Here is a 20,444-nt window from a genome sequence, read left to right as displayed (position 1 = left end):
AATATCTTCAAAATGCTTCTTCTCCTACATGTTACATCCTACAATGACGTCACTTGCACATATGCATCGGCTATATCCAGTGCCTATAAATTATTCACAGAATTTGGGTCAAAGGTCATTAAGGGGTCATTTCCGGTCTGAAAGCTAAAAATATTCAAAAAATCACTGTCTTTACAAATTACATAGCAGAGTGTTGTCATTAGCACACATGCATTGCTACCAACCAAGGTCTTTGGGGTGTCTACAGTTTCGGGGTCAAAGGTCATTAAGGGGTCGCTTCCGGAAAAAAACCAAAAATCATCAAATATGTTCATTTTTTATATCTCAAAACGTAACCAGACCAGAGTGACATAAATTTCATATATGCATTAGTGTTACCCGATGTATGCACGGTATTTTTATTTTTTTTTTTCAAAGGTCATTTAGACGTCATTTCCGGTTTTAAGCTAAGTAACTTCAAGAATTTTTATCTCCATAACTAAGCATAGTAGATTTTTTTAATTTAAACTGTAACAATGCATTTTCTCGGTGTATATGAGGGTTTTTTTATATTAGGGTCAAAGGTCATTAAGGAGGTCAAAACGTCAAATTTGCAAAAAAAATGTTTAAAATTACGGAAAAGTAGTTGTATCTCAGCCTATTAAAGACGGATTAAGCCCCTACATGCTACAGCGATGCACCATTAATGGTGTGAGATGTCCATAATAGCCGGTCAAAGGTCAAACTTTAAGTTAAGACTGACATTTCCGGCCCAGCTAGGTCCAGATCTGTAACCAGATCTAGTTCTTCTTCTGCTTCTTTCTTCTGGCAACAAATTTCAAAATGCTTCTTCTCTTACATGTTACATCCTACAATGACGTCACTTGCACATATGCATCGGCTATATCCAGTGTCTATAGGATATTCACAAATTTGGGGTCAAAGGTCATTAAGGGGTCATTTCCGGTATAAAACCAAATATCTTCAAAATGCTTCTTCTCCTACATGTTACATCATACAATGACGTCACTTGCACATATGCATCGGCTATATCCAGTGCCTATAAATTATTCACAGAATTTGGGTCAAAGGTCATTAAGGGGTCATTTCCGGTCTGAAAGCTAAAAATATTCAAAAAATCACTGTCTTTACAAATTACATAGCAGAGTGTTGTCATAAGCACACATGCATTGCTACCAACCAGGGTCTTTGGGGTGTCTACAGTTTTGGGGTCAAAGGTCATTAAGGGTCTCTACCGGGCAAAAACCAAAATCATCAAATATGTTAATTTTTTATATCTCAAAACGTAACCAGACCAGAGTGATATAAATTTCATATATGTATAAGTGATACCCGATGTATGCACGGTATTTTTATTTTTTTGGTCAAAGGTCATTTAGACGTCATTTCCGGTTTTAAGCTAAATAACTTCAAGAATTTTTATCTCCATAACTAAGCATAGTAGATTTTTAAATTTAAACTGTAACAATGCATTTTCTCGGTGTAAATGAGGTTTTTTTTATATTGGGGTCAAAGGTCATTAAGGAGGTAAAAACGTCAAATTTGCAACTGAATGTTTAAAGTTAGGGAAAAGTAGCTGTATCTCAGCCTATGGAAGACGGATAAAGCCCCTACATGCTACAGTGATGCACCATTAATGGTGTGAGATGTCCATAATAGCCGGTCAAAGGTCAAACTTTAAGTTAAGACTGGCATTTCCGGCCCTGGCTAGGTCCAGATCTGTAACCAGATCTAGTTTTATTTCCAATTTAATAAAAGTTCCGATTTTGGTAGAAGTTTGAAACCTTTTGATATGAATAAAGAAGAGTTTCAAAATATTGAAAACATTGTTTATTGGTGTTTAAATTACAAAGAAGTTTTTCAATTTCATTGTTATTTTTTAACCAATTTTTTTGTCATTTAAACTCAAGTTTTGGCCTTCAATTTTAATAAAAATTAGGCCTATAGTGTGTTTTCAAACAAAACGTTTTAAAACGATTTCATGACCTTTATATAACCCGACATTTTAATGTTATTAAAACGTTTTTACCAAAACCAAAACCCAACATATAACTTATTTAAAACGTTTTTAAAACGTTTTTGTGTTTGCTGGGATAGCACAGTATGTATGGTGCAGTGTGTATTGCTATAGCAGAGTATGCATGGTACAGTGTGTGTTGCTATCTACCCCTGATGGCAAGTATAGCACAGTAAGTATGGTACAGTGTGTGTTGATATCTACCCCTGATAAAACACAGTATGTATGGTGCAGTGTGTATTGATATCTACCCCTGATAGCATAGTAGGCCTATGCATGGTACAGTGTGTGTTGCTATCTACCCCTGATAAAACACAGTATGTATGGTGCAGTGTGTATTGCTATAGTAGAGTATGCATGGTACAGTGTGTGTTGCTGGTTAACAAAGTTCCTTGTATCTGATCCAGAAAGTTCGAAAAGGGGTATAATCCTTCTTGTCTTCCATGAGCAACCGCGTCACATCGGGTATAATCTTCCTTCCAGGAGCAACCACTGTGCATGATTGACGGGCTATTACATTGCTCGTAATAGGGTAGTGTATTTTAGCGGGACAATGCCGGATGGTGCACGCGCGCGTGCACGATGTGCAAGGTAGACTTTCGCCAAGACTTGGTATGTGGTTGTTGGTGTAGGGGTACCCCGGGGTGTGGGGGTGTGTGTGTTGGGGGAGGGGGCGTGTTGTCCGAGCTGTTAGGAATTATTTAATAATAGTTACCGTATTAATATTGGAAGAACGTTTTAAACTTTAATTTAAGGTTAATAACAAAATAATAAAATCATATTAATAGGTCTATTTATTATCACACGCCATGGTAACAATAAAAAAATGACACACTTTCCGATAAAAATTTGTGAGACAAATTAATTTAAAAAAATAAATAAAAACAATCTTTCTTAAACCAAATTTTCATGAAATTGAGGGCCATCAATAAACCAAAATGCACCCCGAATCTGTCACACATCCCCGTAGTATATAGGCCTACCCTCCTTTCCACCCCCGTTGCCCTAAACTAGACGTGTAATATAACCACCAAGAGTATTTTTTTTTACCTGTAGGCAAGCTCACCCCTACAGTCGCAATAGTTCTAGCCCAGATAGCTTTTAACTCACGCCCACTAATAACGTACTTTCGTCAAGTGATGGCGCTATAAGGTTTACCACGGAAGCTGTTTGGTTTACCGTGGAAGAAGATTATACCCTATATGGAAGCCCTAAACTAGACGTGTAATATAACCACCAAGAGTATTTTTTTTTACCTGTAGGCAAGCTCACCCCTACAGTCGCAATAGTTCTAGCCCAGATAGCTTTTAACTCACGCCCACTAATAACGTACTTTCGTCAAGTGATGGCGCTATAAGGTTTACCACGGAAGCTGTTTGGTTTACCGTGGAAGAAGATTATACCCTATATGGAAAGTTCACTTACTTGTGTATACGTTTCAACAACACCTGTTGTCTTTATCAACACTTGATTGGTAGTGACTGCTACTGACAACCGACGCTAGAAGTAGTTCCAGGGACGCTAGAAGTAGAAACAGGGACCTAACAAATACCTTGGAGGAAAATCAACTGGCAACTCTAAGATCAACGCTGGAACTACTTCTAGCGTCGGTTGTCAGTAGCAGTCACTACCAATCAAGTGTTGATAAAGACAACGGTGTTGTTGAAACGCACACAAGTAAGTGAACTTTCTGGATCAGATACAAGGAACTTTGTTAACCAGTTTACTATACCGATCCTGATGAATCTGTTCAATCAGTGTGTGTTGCTATCTACCCCTGATGGCAAGTACAGCACAGTAAGTATGGTACAGTGTTTGTTGCTATCTACCCCTGATAACACCATATGTATGGTGCAGTGCATGTGTATTGGCATCTACCCCTGATAGCACAGTATCAGTATGGTGCAGGCAGTGTGTGTTGCTATCCCCTTGCTATCTACCCCTGATAACACAGTATGTATGATGCAGTGTATGTTGCTATCTACCCTAACCCCTGATAACACAGTATGTATGATGCAGTGTGTATTGCTATAGCAGAGTATGCATGGTACAGTGTGTGTTGCTATCCCCTTGATAACACAGTATGTATGATGCAGTGTATGTTGCTATCTACCCTAACCCCTGATAACACAGTATGTATGATGCAGTGTGTATTGCTATAGCAGAGTATGCATGGTACAGTGTGTGTTGCCATCTACCCCTGATGGCAAGTATAGCACAGTAAGTATGGTACAGTGTGTGTTGCTATCTACCCCTGATAGCATGTATATATGGTGCAGTGTATGTTGCTATCTACCCTAACCCCTGATAACATAGCACAGTAAGTATGGTACAGTGTTTGTTGCTATCTACCCCTGATAACACAGTATGTATGGTGCGGTGTGTATGGTATCTACCCCTGATAACACAGTATGTATGATGCAGTGTGTATTGCTATAGCAGAGTATGCATGGTACAGTGTGTGTTGCTATCTACCCCTGATGGCAAGTATAGCACAGTAAGTATGGTACCGTGTTTGTTGCTATTTACCCCTGATAACACAGTATGTATGGTGCAGTGTGTATTGGTATCTACCCCTGATAGCACAGTATGTATGGTGCAGGCAGTGTGTGTTGCTATCCCCTTGCTATTTACCCCTGATAACACAGTATGTATGGTGTAGTGTGTATTGCTACAGGGTGTATCAAAATGATTGGTACCGACGACTTTTCATTTTTACCGATTTCTTTTACTATTTTTTGTACCAGTTTGGGGTAAATCGTTTAAATATTTGTAATTATAGTAGTTTTATCTTCTCTAAGAATTTTAGATCATAAAGATAGCATATTCTGCTCAGAAGTTACATGATTCTAAAGGAAAGTAGGTGTTTTACACTTTTCATCGTAACGCTGGATCTGTAGCGCAACGCTTTTCAAAGCTCTATTTTACTACAAATACCTTGTGAGAATGATATGTTGAAAATCATGGAAATGTTTAATTTTTCCTTGCCTATTTCTTCATTTATAATGATATAAATGTTCTAATCAATATTTATTGGTTGAGAGTATATAATATTATTGACTTAAATAATTTAGGTGGGGTGAAATAGGTTTGTGTATCAACACCTTCCAGTGCGGTAATTTATATTGTAGTATTGAGATTACTATTAAGTAGATGGTGTGGCAGAATGGCTATAGACTGTTGGCAGTGTAGGTTAGGTTAGACCTGGTAAAAGTATTCCACAGTATTCCACACTTCAGCATGCATTCATAGTAAAGAATCGTTGGTTAACGCGAAGCTATGGAGAAGCGCAGAGAAGATTTTGAAGACAGTTTCCAAGCACAAGGAGTATCTCATGGAAACATGCTATAACTATTGTTTCACAATTTGATATGGCCCGTTGCAGAAGAACGGATTCATCCCAGCTGTTAAGTTCATTCAAAATAAGGCTTCACCTCACACTGCCAGGGTGGTAAGGCAGGGACTTCGGGATCTTTCTTTCTAAAAGCATGTGTAAAGCAATATTTTGTTATGTAGACTGAGGTGAGATATTGAAGAGCATGTATGCAATAAATAGTTCAAACAGTGAACCGATTCATCTTGTGTTGTGTAAGTAAAACCATGATTACGTCAATCTTCGTTTAAATGACAATAGCTCCCAGATGCATCATCCTATCATCTCCAGATTATTAGATCAATAAGTTAACATATGCCCCTTTCTATTTATAGTACAAAAACTATATTAATTAGCAATTTTATATTTTTGATATATTTTTGAAAATGTCACATAGCCCGGTACCAATCATTTTGATACACCCTGTATAGCAGACCCCTGATATCACAGTATGCATTTTATAATTTTATTTATTTACATAACTGGCTAAAAGTGTGTGTTGCTATCTACCCCTGATAGCATAGTATGCATGGTACAGTGTGTGTTGCTATCTAGCCCTGATCATAAAAGCAAGCATTGTATGGTGCAGTGTGTGTTGCTGACTACCCCTGATAGCACAGTACGCATTTTATTTATTTATTTACAAAACTGGCTAAAAGTGTGTGTATCTACCCCTAATAGCATAGTATGCATGGTACAGTGTGTGTTGCTATCTACCCTGATAGCAAGTATGTATGGTGCAGTGTGTGTTGCTATCTACCCCTGATCATAAGCAAGCATGTACTGTATGGTGCAGTGTGTGTGTTGCTGTCTACCCCTGATAGCACAGTATGCATTTTATTTATTTATTTATTTACATAACTGGCTAAAAGTGTGTGTTGCTATCTACCCCTGATAGCATAGTATGCATGGTACAGTGTGTGTTGCTATCTACCCCTGATAATACCCTGCTTCGGCGGGCCATGCAGTGTGTGTTAGTTACTATCTCTTGGATTGGATTGTTATTTACCCTTATGGGGTGCATCGCATACTGATCTATTCCAAGATTTTTGACTATATAATTATTATAACATTGTGCTATTCATATCCACTAAATTTCAGCCCAATAGTGCTCCGAGTCTCACAGGGATATGGAAAGAGGTCCAATTATAGGAGGAAAACTGGAGCACCCGGAGAAAAACCTGCAAGGACGAGCATGGATCAGCAACCAAACTCAATGTGACAATGTGGGGAATTTCAGACTTAACCCCATGAGCAATACCTGCTGATCTAACATTGCCTCTGATTGGCCAATTACATGATATCACCAATCAGAATGGAGCTTTGCAAATAATTCACCCCAATGTTTTGCGTGGTGAAATTATTCTAACAATATTGCTGTTTGGTCCAATTGATGATGAAAACGTCTTGTTGGCCAATCGGCAGGTAGTTCTCATAGGGTTAAACTCTGCTTAATTAATGAGATTGTAATTGGGTCTATTCGCATACAGTGATACTCCATATAGACCCTTACGTGAAATACTTATTTATGACAATTTCTGTTCTGAGATAGAAGGCACACAGGTCGTTGTGACGTATGTATAGTTAATGACATAATGATCTATATGTACTCTATTATTGTAAATTGTCGTAAAATAAGTATTTCACATAACAATCTCTAAGTTTAATACCATATTAAACCATGAGGTTGCTTAATTGGCATTTCTGTTTCACTAAAATTAATACTTTGATGTGTTTTCTTCATGATTTTCTTTTAGGTAATACATAACAGTCATCAAGTTTGGAGCTTACTTAGTATTCCAAAGGAAAGAATTTCGATTGCAATTTCCTCAAAAAGCGTATTTTGTCAGATAGATCAGTATGCCATACATTAAAATAATTGTACTGAAAAATGCATTAGATGAACATCTTTAAGGGGGTACTACACCCCTGGCAAATTTTGTGCCTATTTTTGTATTTTTCTAAAAAATTATAACACATTGGTGACAAGTTAGATATGTATATTATAGGGGCAAGGACTACACTGAAAATTCAGCAACTCAAAGCAAGTAGTTATTGATTTATTGATCAAATATTGTTTTCCCCTCATTTTTGACTGCAACTCCACAACTGTTGTCTGTGCTGAAATAAAATTTCCAGTGCAGTAGTTGTAGTCCTTGCCCCTATAATATGTATATCTTACTTGTCCCCAATGCGCTATAATTTTGGAGAAAACTGCAAAAATAGGCACAAAATTGGGCAGGGGTGTAGTACCCCTTTAACTCACTCCTCAAACATGACACAAACAAATTAATGACAACATGACACAGTAGAAATATTTTTCACGTCCCATTTTAATATTTTTGTATATTGTTGTCGACGTTCCTACAAATTGTCAACCCTGTATTTCCTTTAAAATCTCTAAATAAACACTCTATTTCTAAAAATTATTACATCATATATAAGTGCATAATGCGAGCTCAATAAAATGACAGCACGCAAATGCCTTTGTATGATTATTATCAACCTCCCAGGCTCCATCTCTGCATTTATTACATATTGCGCTGTTTGTTATTGATATTGTGTACCAAAGTGCATATTTGTGCAGTAGAATATCATACAATTTCTGGCAGTTTGTCTTTTTTTTCGTAACAGCAAATGGCAAGAAAATAGAGAAATATACTTCAATGACTATTGCCAACATTTGAGGGCGTAGTATGGGATGTGTTTTGTTGTAAAATTCACTAACCACAACAAGTGCTTTCACAAATTACAAACCAGCTGCCTAACATTAATTATCTTCTGTCTTTAGGAAGAACATGTTTTTTCCTTGTTTTTTCTTGTTTTTTTTCCCGACAGCCATTAAAAAAAAGCCTGATTTTGACTATAGATATTGATGCATCGCCCCCTTGGTCTATATATGCACATTATAATGTTGAAGAGCTAAACATTTCATCAACATAGTTAACACAACAATATGATATGCATTAGATTCAGACCACAATATGACTTCAATAGCAAGTAGCCTAAGTCACACACCCTCTACTTTGAGTCAACACAAAATATATCCATCCCCTGGTGTCCTTACATGGGAGTGTCAAGTTGGTCTCACTACACATTGCTTTCATGCAGTATAACAAAATGTTTTAAAAATAATAACAAAAATATCACAGTACGAACAATTCATTGTATCCAATACTTTTTCCGTATTAATAATTTGTGCACACACACTCAGACCTGCCCTTGTTTATTACTGTATTGCAGCTCTCTAGTGAAATGTATAAACAAGGGCCTGCTAGTCAATTTTAACATTTCAAGAAAAAAATTAGTTAACACACTACTTTGTAAAAGGTTTGTATTGCTGTGAATCGAGTTGTATATCAAGTGTAATACACATATTTACAAAATACATTTAATTAATTGTGGTTATATCAAGTATTTCTGTAATCACCAGAGAGCAAGTGGCACTGACAATATATGACTTAAATTAAGCTTATCTAGATTCAGTGGCACTGACAATGTATGACTTAAATTAAGCTTACCTAGATTCAGTTGACATTTTTTAAAAGCTGCTTATGAGAAGTTTAAACCTTGCCTAACAACGCATCTTGGTTACCATAGCAACTCTGATGTTAAAAATACTTGATATAATCATTTTCTAATCACATGAATCCTTCTTTAGGAAGCCTTAAGCCATGACATCACATGATTTGTGATCACATGATATATCACATGATATGTGATCAGAAATGAACAAAGAATAAAGTAGGATTTATTGATAGAACCTGCACCTTAACACATGATAGGTGGTAGGTCCGAGTCCCATCTCAGTTATTACATGTCCGATAATTCCAGTATACACATACAATTTTGTATCAAAATACAAATAGAAACCTATATGGTACTTGTGAGGTGTCTCCAATCTACACAACTAATGGTCATGTGAGTATAGGACTTGAGTGGTGTGTGTGTGTGCTGTGTAGGTACATGTCAATAAAGGTATATCCATATTTTTTCTTTGACTTTTTACTTTTATTACAAATTTTATCTTTTTTATAGTAATTTCTCATTATAAATCAATCATTTTGGTATTGCTATAGAGTCCTTTAATTACAGGCGAAATTCATATGCATCACATGGTGTGAGGTCATCAACGTAATCTACCAAAAGAAATATTCTTGAGTACCTCTTACTGAGAGTATATTCTTTCTTGGAGTATACTCTTATTATGAGTACACACTTGCTGAGTAATGTCCACCCTCAATGTGCGTAGACATTTAGAAGCATACTATCAGAAAGAAGAGCTTTGAATGTGGTGATTACATAATCTACTTGTAAAGGAGCATTGTGCTGTTACCATAGTTACCTAGGGAATGTGAAATGAAATGGAATGATGCACATTCCTCATTTCTTAACATTATTCAGAATCATTTTGAGATGGAAAAATAAGTAGCCATGTTCAGTAAGACAGTTTTATGTAACCCAAGTTTCAATATACAGAATTATGCTCAGGTGGTATTTCTTTATACAGTTTGTCCACTCTGAAGTACAAAGTGACAATGCGCCCGTATACAGCGCGTAAATAGTGCGCAGTGCTGCGTATCTGCTGCAGGTATGCGTGCCTTCAAAGTCAGCACAATGTGTGCGTCCGCGTCTCTCCTTTGTACTTCAGAGTAGACTGAATGTAGATGGAAGATGATTCCAGTCATGTAACTGAGGGTAGGGGCAGTTTTACTTGTCCATCATTTTCATATAACTTACCAATATTTGACATGCGACAAAGCTCTGAAGACTAAACAATTAACATGTTTCCCTTCCTGTGATCCCTGACCCTTACTATGGACTTGCCCTCCTATCCACCAGCTGCCAAACATCTGGACTATGCTAAGTTTAATAAGCCTTTTTGAAGTATGGTGGGCACAAAAGGAGATGGCCTACTTTGGTATGGGTAATCTTTGTATGCTTCTCAGCTGACAAAAGATTACCCAATTCAAAGTACGCCCTCTCCCTTTGTGCCCGCAATATTTCAAAAAAGGCTAATAATGTTGGTACAATACATATCTTGTGGGCTCCACATAAAACTGTTGACATTGGAATCAATGAATTCCTATGAGGTTTGGCTTATCGCCATTTGCATGCATATCCATTGTGCTGCCTTTGTATATTACAAGTAGATTTGTAATCATCTTGAGTTACAAAAGGTGTGCATCCCGTTTTAATAATTGATTCAGCCTTGGTTGTGAGGGTTTTGTGAAACAGCACCATCTGAAAACTGGAACACACACCGGCTGGTAACTCGCGGGTTAAAATACCATGTAAAATAATACTACATAATTTGTTATATTCATACACATACACACGTTTTTTATATAATACAATTTTGTCAACAATGAGGTATATAATCACAATTTCTATAGGATTTGTAAGAGTTTTGTCTGCAAGTTATATTACTACACCAATTTGGGAAACTCTTCGAGTAGTGAGACATATTAATGTGACCAAAACTTCACAAGTTTTGGGTGAAATAATTTGATTTTGTTGGTGGATTTTGAAGAGAGGATGTCAAGACACATGGTCCCAATTTGATAAGACAAATTCACAACAGGATACATGGGTAGTATCAGTGTAGCTACTGCATAAATTGCAGACAAAACTCTGTCAATGTTTCTAATGTTTGTCAAGCTAATACACTAGTATCTTTATAACGCATCTTGAATATACAATTTCAGACGTTTTCTGCGTGGTATTGAAGAACATGACCAAATATTTGCATAGTGTCATAGGCAAAGATAAGGCAAAGGAAACAAAAGAAAGCAGGTGGAAGGAAAAATGCGAGTGAGAAATTCAAATCTTGAATGATGTATGGAAATAAAATGAAAAAGCGTGAACGGAAAACGAAAAGCATGAGGAGAAAGAAAAGCGAAGATGATGTAAAGCAATGATGAAAGAATGACAATGGCGAAAAAGAGCCAGACATTCGTTACTGTAATTGAAAAAAAAATGTAATTGCAATAAATAATCAACTATCAGCACATTAGATTTCATTTCTTATAATTTCTTTTGAGATTAAAGTAAAAAATAATTCATTCAAATGATGGAATCCAATGTGGAAACTCTGATTTTGATAAAGCAATGCTGGTATTCCACAAGGCAGTGCTCTAGGACCCATTCTCATGTCCATCAGGGATACAAGTTGAAATTTCTTTTATGTGCTGAAGGTGACATTAAGTCATTCAAATATACAAATAAGTATCATACAGATTTTGAAAATGAAAAAAAATGAAATCCAATTTACATGAGAAAACAAGCAGTAAAGTAAGACTACAGTTGTGTCTATAAAACAAGCTTAGAAGCTTAGCTAACACACTGCATGCAATTATTGGTCAAGTGCATTATGTCAACGCCAACTGCTCAGTATTAAGCTTAATATCAGACTTAATTGGTTAGTATTGTTTATAATTAGCATCTTTTCATGTACAGCATCGGTTCTTCATACTTGACCTTTTAAACTATCATACCCATATAAAGTCCATATAGGAGGGCCGATTTTAATATTTGTAATACTGGCATTTTTAATTTTCTTGAGTCCAATCTGGGCCACATATATTTACAACTAAAATATTAGTTTTTATCTCATTAATAAGAGAAAAAACTATTTCTATAAATCCAAACATTTTTTCAGTTGGTGTTATATAGTACTGTTTTATCTGAATAATAGACTGGTGTAAGAATTCTAAATTATAAAGGGGTAGAATTCAGGTTTCACATGTTAGTACCAAGAATTGTTGGATTGACTCAAGTTTGTTAGTCTGAAGATTGAAGTCGGATTTTGGGCTATTCCAGATGAAATCCATACACCCTGTATTGAAACCATGACCGTACATCATTTACACTGCGAGTGTGAATTTGAAATTGGTTTACATAAATGGGTTCCATTTGAAATCTACACTCCCTGTGTGGGAGATTAAGATCATGTCTTCAATAAGGGGTGTATGTATTTTAACTGGAATAGTCCATTTTTCCTATTCACACTATTAATAAACTTTTTGTTTTGATGTTAATACCAGCAAATCCTCTAATATTGGCAAATTCTCTATTCAAATAATGTAACATTTTGGATAGCGAATCTTTTCACTATTAATGAACCTTTTGGCTAACAAACCTTAAGACTAACAAACCACTGGGCTAACATATCATCAGACTAACAGGCAGAAACCAGAGTATTCTTGGATTGATAATTGGTTGTGCTATTTATCATACAATCTTCATTACTGTGCTTTCTTTGTTCAGAAATTGATGGGGCAACTTTTACTTGTACACACAAGCATTGCTTCACATACAAAGCAAGTCTTATTGTCCCTCCAATTTTTGAACCAACCACACTTATCCACATGCAGTACTGTAAATTCAGTTTGTAAAATACAGTCACTTCAATATATATACTTCTGAATGGGTGGATATTTATTAGTTGTATATAGAATTGTGGATAAATATCAGCTGACTTTGATTTGATTATCAAAACTGATGTATTTACAAAGTCATCAGAAACAGTACTACATTATTAGTTCATTACACTAAGTACTTTCTTGATTTCTTAGTTGATTGTACGATGCAGTATACCCTCATAATAGGAAGTTTTCACAAGGTGCGGTTCAAAAGTTGTTTTTAATTTATCTGTGATGAAACATATCTGTTCAGGAAATGCCACACACAAATCTTATGTTTCCTTCACAATTAATGCTTATCAAAATTAAGGAGGGAAATATTTTTTTATTTTTTACAAGTGTCCATGATTTCCTTGGTCCGTTATTGGCATATCAACATCAATATATAATTATAATAAAAGCCAGGAATCATGCTGCAATTAGGTAATATTACAAGATAAAAGAGGAAAAATCCATTGAATTCAATGAGCAAACACTCAACTGAGTTGCAGAAATGATCATCATGATGACGAGACATAAGTGATAAATTTAGGAGTAGTTAGGTTTGAAAACTTTTTTTTTTCACCTGAGAAACTTTGCTTGCTTGGCTAGACTTGTGATGTACCATATGAAAATTGATGATAAATTGGTAAAAATTGATTACTTTTATAATAAGCTGAAGTCAGTAAAAGGGGTTTGAGGATCTAGAGATGTGAAAGTTGGTTAGTTACTGTGGTAATCAGGAGAAAAGTGTTTAACAGGGAAGTGTTTAGTACCCGTAATGTGGTCTGAGCAAACGGTTTCCATGGCAACGTAACTTTCAGGAACACCCATTAAAACTATACAGCTGATATAAATGGTGTTCTAAGATATTAACATGTTTTTACTACAATTTGTCGAGGAGCTAAATCTACTGTACAGAATCACATCAACAGCTTCACTAGGTTTATATTGTTGTATCACAATGGTATACAGTTAATATAAAGGCATGTCATCTAAAATCTACCAGTGACAGGTACCCTCTGAGATTACCATGGATACCAAAATGGCCGCCTGTTACTCACGAGTACATGCTACTGGTTTAAGCTTTTATATGACATTTCTTTTTCAGTGTCACAATAACACTGATTTCTTTATTTATATTCTATATATGATATTTACAATTTTGTGACATAAGTCAACATATGATAAAAGATTTTTCTTGTCATATTTCAAAGACGTATTGCATTTTTATTTCATTTTTGTGAAATTGGGGATTATGGGATAAATTTTTTAATGTTTTTTTTTCTTCTTTGTGGTTGGGATAAAGGGAGAGTTGGTGTACAATTTGAAGGGGTGAGTGAATGGTCATATAAATCCTACAATGTATCTCCAAATTTGATATCTTAATTATTTTTGTACAATATAGTCAATGTGTAGTAGCATTTTGCATACAAACACATTATTTGCATAATTATTTCTAGTAATTTTCTCCCTATCTATGACCTTTGGCCGCAGTATATGAAACTCGTATACATGGAAGTATATGAATAAGTTGTACTGTTATAACAGGTATGTACAATCATGGTGTCTTGCCAACTTGCCATTCCATGCATTTTCACACAAGGTATCTACAAATATTGTTTTAATGCAAGTTTTTCTTCTGCAGATTGAAGTTTTGTTCATTTTATTACCAAATGTCTGAAGCAGAAACAAATCAAGCAGCATATAGAAAGCAGTCGCATTTAATCTTGCTAATACATGTAGAGGCGGTACCAGCTGCAAGTACCCACGATTGTACATACTTCATAATAAAGTCCAAATCATGAGAAAAGTTAACATAAATTAAAATTATCAAAATTAAACACCATCTAATTAAAAATGCACCAATTGTACCGATGCTTACATCTTTAAAGCCAACATCGCTTTTCGATGTAAATAGGTATTCATGCTTTGTCCATGTTTAGAATATAAAATCATGAATACACCACGATGCAAAATAATACTGATAAACTCTAGATTGAAATATGAATACAACAGTACCACTTGTTAAAATGTAGAACACAAAAAGAAGAAACAGAAAAAACTTCAATCATTTTTTTAAGCTGACCAATCAGCTCTTTGGCATTTTTTGATCATTTGGAGCACAACATTTATCTGACCTATTTGATACCTTATGTTATATTGACCTTCATCTCTATTCATCACCGATGGAAGCGTATGACACAACTTTAGTCAGAGACAAGGAAATATGACACAGAGTCAGAAACACCCAAATCGGTTGAAATCACAACATTCATTTGCATTTCCCCGACTTATTATTTCTGACCTGCCCAATCATTGGCCTCCATTCCTATGCAAAGAGGAATTCATCATTCTGACAGTACACATTTTTGTGAAGAATTGTATTACACCTCTTCACTTAATGTAAGCTTTCTGTTGAAAAAGATCAACAAAATAGCCTGGGAGAAATTCATTACTCTATCGAGATGCGTCAATTTTGTCCAAAGTATTGATGGCTAGCTCTCAAGGATGGTCTGGTACCTGCTGTGTTCCAAGATGTAGTGAAGATTTAAAGTTAAAACACCCCAATGCCAGTTACTTCTGCTGTTATCCTGTGGAACAAGTGAACATTAAAATACAAAAAAGAGTCAAATAAGTAGAGTGCAAAATAACTTTTTATGTAAAGACATGTTTATTTCTACTTGTTTAAGATAGCATGAGCCATTGTTGATTAGCAGACTACGGTTAATAAGGAGTGTGTGCAGTATAGCTGGTGAAGAGATATTCAGTTCAATAGCAGCTAACTAGGTTATTGCAAAATAGATCATCTAACTAACTAATGTCCCCATGTTATTTTCTCTGTTGGTATACATATATATAATATAAAAAAGAAAGTAACTTCCTTTTGTCACTTGATGCCATGGCAACCATTATCCTTCTGCATTTACTGAGACTTGAACACTTCCATTTGTCATCATCCCAATGGCATAGTCCAATGACATGTATATGCATGTGTGCTTCTCCACTGACCTTGGAAAGTTGTATCTGACATGTGAGGTTAATCCCAGGATAACACAGGCAGATGCAAGTTTCTGCACTATGCCACAGCTATGAAAATTAAATTTAACTTTTCCACAAAGAATTTTTTTCCAAAATGTTTGGTAAATTAAGACACAGCTATTGATGTAGCTTGATAAAAATTCAATCTTCAATTAAATGAGATGAAATATGCTTTATCAAGAATATTCCTGTTTTGCAAAATATTTGAGAAACCAAATAAAACCAGTACTGATGAAACACAAAGTTTTGCTTTTCTGCATTTTATTGATTTATTGTGCAGCCATCTTTTCTTGTCCTTATATCACTAACATATTACATCGTGGCAGAAACTACAATAATAATGATAATAATAATAATAATAATAATTATGATACTGTTTATGATACTTTACGGAAGATATCACGGTTTGTCTACTGAAACACATACCAAAAAATTGAGAAAATTTGAGAATTGAGAAAACGGGGTGAAACAAAAGTCTACAAAATGTTAATATTCATTGTTGATAGCATTACACATGAGCTACCTATCTTAACACCCGTCAGTTGTTTCCATGTTTTTGGCACATTGACACTAAGATTGGAATACGAGTACAATGTTTCTTCAAAGTTTATCATCAATGCTTTCAATAAGTTTTCACCTATCAGACAAACCCATTTTACTTCAAATCAACATGAAATAGATATAAAGAGAAAGAGAGAGAAAACAAATAAGCTTAAAGTGATTACCTCTTTAAATATGCTCGCCTATTAGAAAAAAAAAAAAAAAAAAAAAAAAATCAACAAGAATCTTCTAGCATACAATACACAAGTGACAGATTGTATTCACATTTTGGAGGAGATTATTGATGTAATATTTACACCTGTTCTTATAAAAACATAGATATTTTGTCAAAGCCCTTCCATTTTTCTTGATTTCTGCTATTTATAGTGCAGCCTAAGTCATAATTCTCACATACATTTATAGACCACTGGAAGACCCACTATATAATGCCAAATCATATCATAGAACATCATCGTTGTTTGGGATAACCTACTAGGACACAGATACTTACCTTGTTTTATCACAATATTTGATTAAATTACAGAAATTCTACCCTATGTATTATTAAAAATAACTTGTCAAATCTCTGGTAACTTTGAATCTGTGACTTGGTTGAATCAAGCATGGTCCCAACAGCTTGTGAGCTTGTTTTTGCATGGATTGGAGAAGCACTCTACATCATCATTTTAAATGTTGAGTGCTGCATTCGACAATCTAAACTGAAAAAAGATGTTCTCTCTGCAATTAGCCCTGAACTTGAGCTTGTGCAATGAGCCCAGAAGTTTGTCACAGATACAAAAATATGAGATTTGACAAGTGTATATATTCGTAAATCGTTGTTCTACCTGCACACACTTATATAATTATTATAAACAAATCAAGGGCATACATGTATCAATGGTGAAATAGGTTCAATGGTGAAATAGGCTCAAAGATCTTTGGTCGATGTCTTTTTGCAGTAACTGACTGAGCAGTAATGCTATATTAATTTCCATTCAAAAAGAAAGATATTTATTGATTTTTTTATCAATGGCCCTCATGTTTTATCTTTAAGAATCTTGGTATGCACCAACTATATGGTGAAATACACTGTGCAATTGAAACACAGTAGCAAATTTGATTTTGTCAAAGGGTTGGTGCATACCTGAGACCTTGCGTATAATAATATTATTTAATATGGCCCTTACAAATTGGTTCATTAATTCAATCTCTATCCTTTTTGGTCTACTAGGTTAATTTAGCAAAGACATCAATACTAAAAACATATAGCCATTTATTGATCTTCTATTAAATCCTAACTGATTTGAATTAAGAATCAAAACATTTTGTGGTAAAATTGAGCGAGTTTAAGAGAAAAAGGGACAGACAGACAGACAGACGGACAGACAGACAAACTACCTAGTAATACTTTACTTTTTTTTCAAGAGACCGACTTGGACAAGATAACTACAATAAAATAGTACTATTCTAAGTTTGTTTATACAATATTATGTCCATAATGCGCATAATGATGATGATAGTAGAGTAAACTGAAAAACATCTTTCCATTTTTTGAATAAATTCAATTTTGTCCTAATCAAGATAAAATGTTGCACAGCGAGTGAATTTTTTCTAAATTCTGCACGAATTTGATGCTGTTCTCCCACCAGACAGCAAATGCCCATACAATAACACTATAAAATTATTCTGAACAGTTTTGAGAAAGGTTTACTATAAGCAAGAAAAGGTTAAAATAACTAACAATTCAAACAGTATTTTTGTATCATGAAATATTAAAAGGTATTTTAAGGAGTTGGAATTCGATTCATTTTTAACACAATTAAATACAAAATCTGAATGGTAACTTCCCAACCTTTTGGTCGATAGAGACCCAATTTATTTGACCCCTGACCTTCTGTTATGATTAAATAGATGCATCTGATTATCATGTTACTATAAACACATCAAAGTTTACCTGATAATAGTATATTTTTGAGAGGGGACAACTATAGCCATTAATCAAAACGTATCTATAGAAGGAATACGGTAACACAAGTAGCAAATCAAATCTGCTACGTACGTACGTGATTAAAAGTTCACTGACCTCTAGGTTAATAAAGCACTCACCACATCCATGCAAAAGACGGGAGAAAAATGCAAGATTTAGTCATCACTCACAACACTGAATACACATGTGGGAGGAGTCTTGTGAGAATAATTGTGCAACAATTAAGAACTAAGAAAAAAGAGAGAAAATAAAATAAAACTGGACAAATTGGATATGTTACGATAATACATTTGACTAGTTTACGAGTGAGAGAAGGATGCGCTTTAATTGATTGGATGGAATGTTTGAATAACACACGGTGTTCATCATTAACTATATAATAACATGAAGAGTTACATCTTTTCTATAGGTAAAGTCTAATGCTAATCAATCAGAGGGAGGTGGTGGTATCAATGTAACAGCCAGTATGCTGGCAACAGGGGAGGGGGTAGAATCAATGTAAGAGACAGTACTGGATTACAAAACAAATCCTCCGAAAATAATGTAATGTTTCTTGCAAATTGAGCACTCTTAAAATCATTTCAAACAATTACAAAGTTTCTAAAAACATGGTCCTGAAATTGCTTAAGCTTTCAACTCAGCTTCTGATAAAGCAATGCAATTCATGATTGTTCAAGTGCTTGTAGCTCCAACAACGTTGCCTATGATACATCATGAAAATAAGAGAATATTCTCTTATTTCCATGGTTACCTAAAAAGCTTTAGACTTTGCCTACAAGATGATCTAAATCATCAAGAAATTTATAGTACATTATATTGACTCCAATGACACCTACTATAATACATTATTACCATAGAATAGTAAGCCTAACTTTGTCATCATTAAAGGGTACACTCACATAAATTAAGAAACAAATGTTATTTTTGCTTTTTCTTTCAAAAAACACTATCTATATACATATTTGTGAAAATGCTTTATTACAATAATTTTCAGCCTATTTCAAAGAAATGCTATTCTTTTTTTTTTTTTTCAAATTTCAGAACTCTGCTGATCCAATAATAGGGCACTCATTTCTTCTGAGAATTCCTATAATGTACTGTTTGTTAGCTTTTACTTGATACACAAAATGGAGATCACATTGTATCTAGAATGAATTCTTTGCTAGCCATGATTGATCATGTGACCAGTCATCTGCAAATATTTTGTTTACATTTGAATTCAAAATAAGAATTAAAAAACAAAATTGTCTTAAGTTTTTCAGCCTGTTCGCAAAAAATCAGCTATGTTTACAATTACTGATTGACACAGAATAAGAATTAACACACTGATTGACACAATGACTTCAAACTTGGTTCTATCCTAGATATTATGCTGCAGAGTTTAGTAATATATACAGTCCATATAGATTCAAAACATTGCGTGAAAAAGTGTACCTATAAACACATCACACCTTAAAATAAAAAATAAATGCATTGAAATTATTAATAATAAAAATAATATTACTTCTAAAAGATCATCATACACCTACATATACTTTCAGACTAAAATTCATTGGAGCTGAAACCACATCTTATGATTATTACAGGGAAGAAAGTTGCTCACAGTCACACAAGTTGAGCACCATACTAGCGCTTTATTATTGGGAGCTCGCTTCTAAAGATTGTCTGCAAAAATGATAGCTTACAATTATGTGCTTTTTATTGTAATGTGAAGAAGAAACTGTATGAATACAAGTGCTATTTAAGTTTAATAATATTCTGGAGCTCCATGTCTGTCCAGGCAAGACTAATATAGAATAGTTGTTGAATTTTGCACCAAAAATTCATCATCATTATGATCAAACAGTTGAGTCCAGTTATGGTATGACATTCACTATGGACCACAATGGCCTCATCCCAATGGCATAGTTCAATAACCTCAATTAAACAATCATAGAGCAAAATTTGACCTCAAGTTGCGGAGTACGAGTTTGAGTACCCAAATTTTCAAAGGTCATTCAATGAATGTGCAACTGTATTGGGGTTAAAGAAATGTGCCCAGATAGATGAGCATGTTGTGGCTCCTAGTGATTTGGTGTAAGT

General features: G+C 34.7%; 1 protein-coding gene across 1 annotated transcript in view; it reads right to left on the bottom strand.

Moving 5' to 3' along the window:
* Nucleotides 1-7,705: 7,705 nt before the first annotated feature.
* Nucleotides 7,706-20,444, bottom strand: part of LOC140142043 (poly(rC)-binding protein 2-like) — a gene marked incomplete in the record, with an annotated part of 328,359 nt that continues 315,620 nt past the window's right edge. Inside the window, 1 exon segment of the mRNA XM_072163966.1 lies at nt 7,706-15,387. Within this exon segment, the coding sequence (XP_072020067.1) occupies nt 15,351-15,387 (37 nt within the window).

This window comes from Amphiura filiformis, chromosome 20 (assembly GCF_039555335.1).
Source record: "Amphiura filiformis chromosome 20, Afil_fr2py, whole genome shotgun sequence".
Classification (NCBI taxonomy): domain Eukaryota; kingdom Metazoa; phylum Echinodermata; class Ophiuroidea; order Amphilepidida; family Amphiuridae; genus Amphiura; species Amphiura filiformis.
The sequence above is the reverse complement of the archived record's forward strand: the minus strand, read 5'-3'. Positions and strand labels throughout refer to the sequence as shown.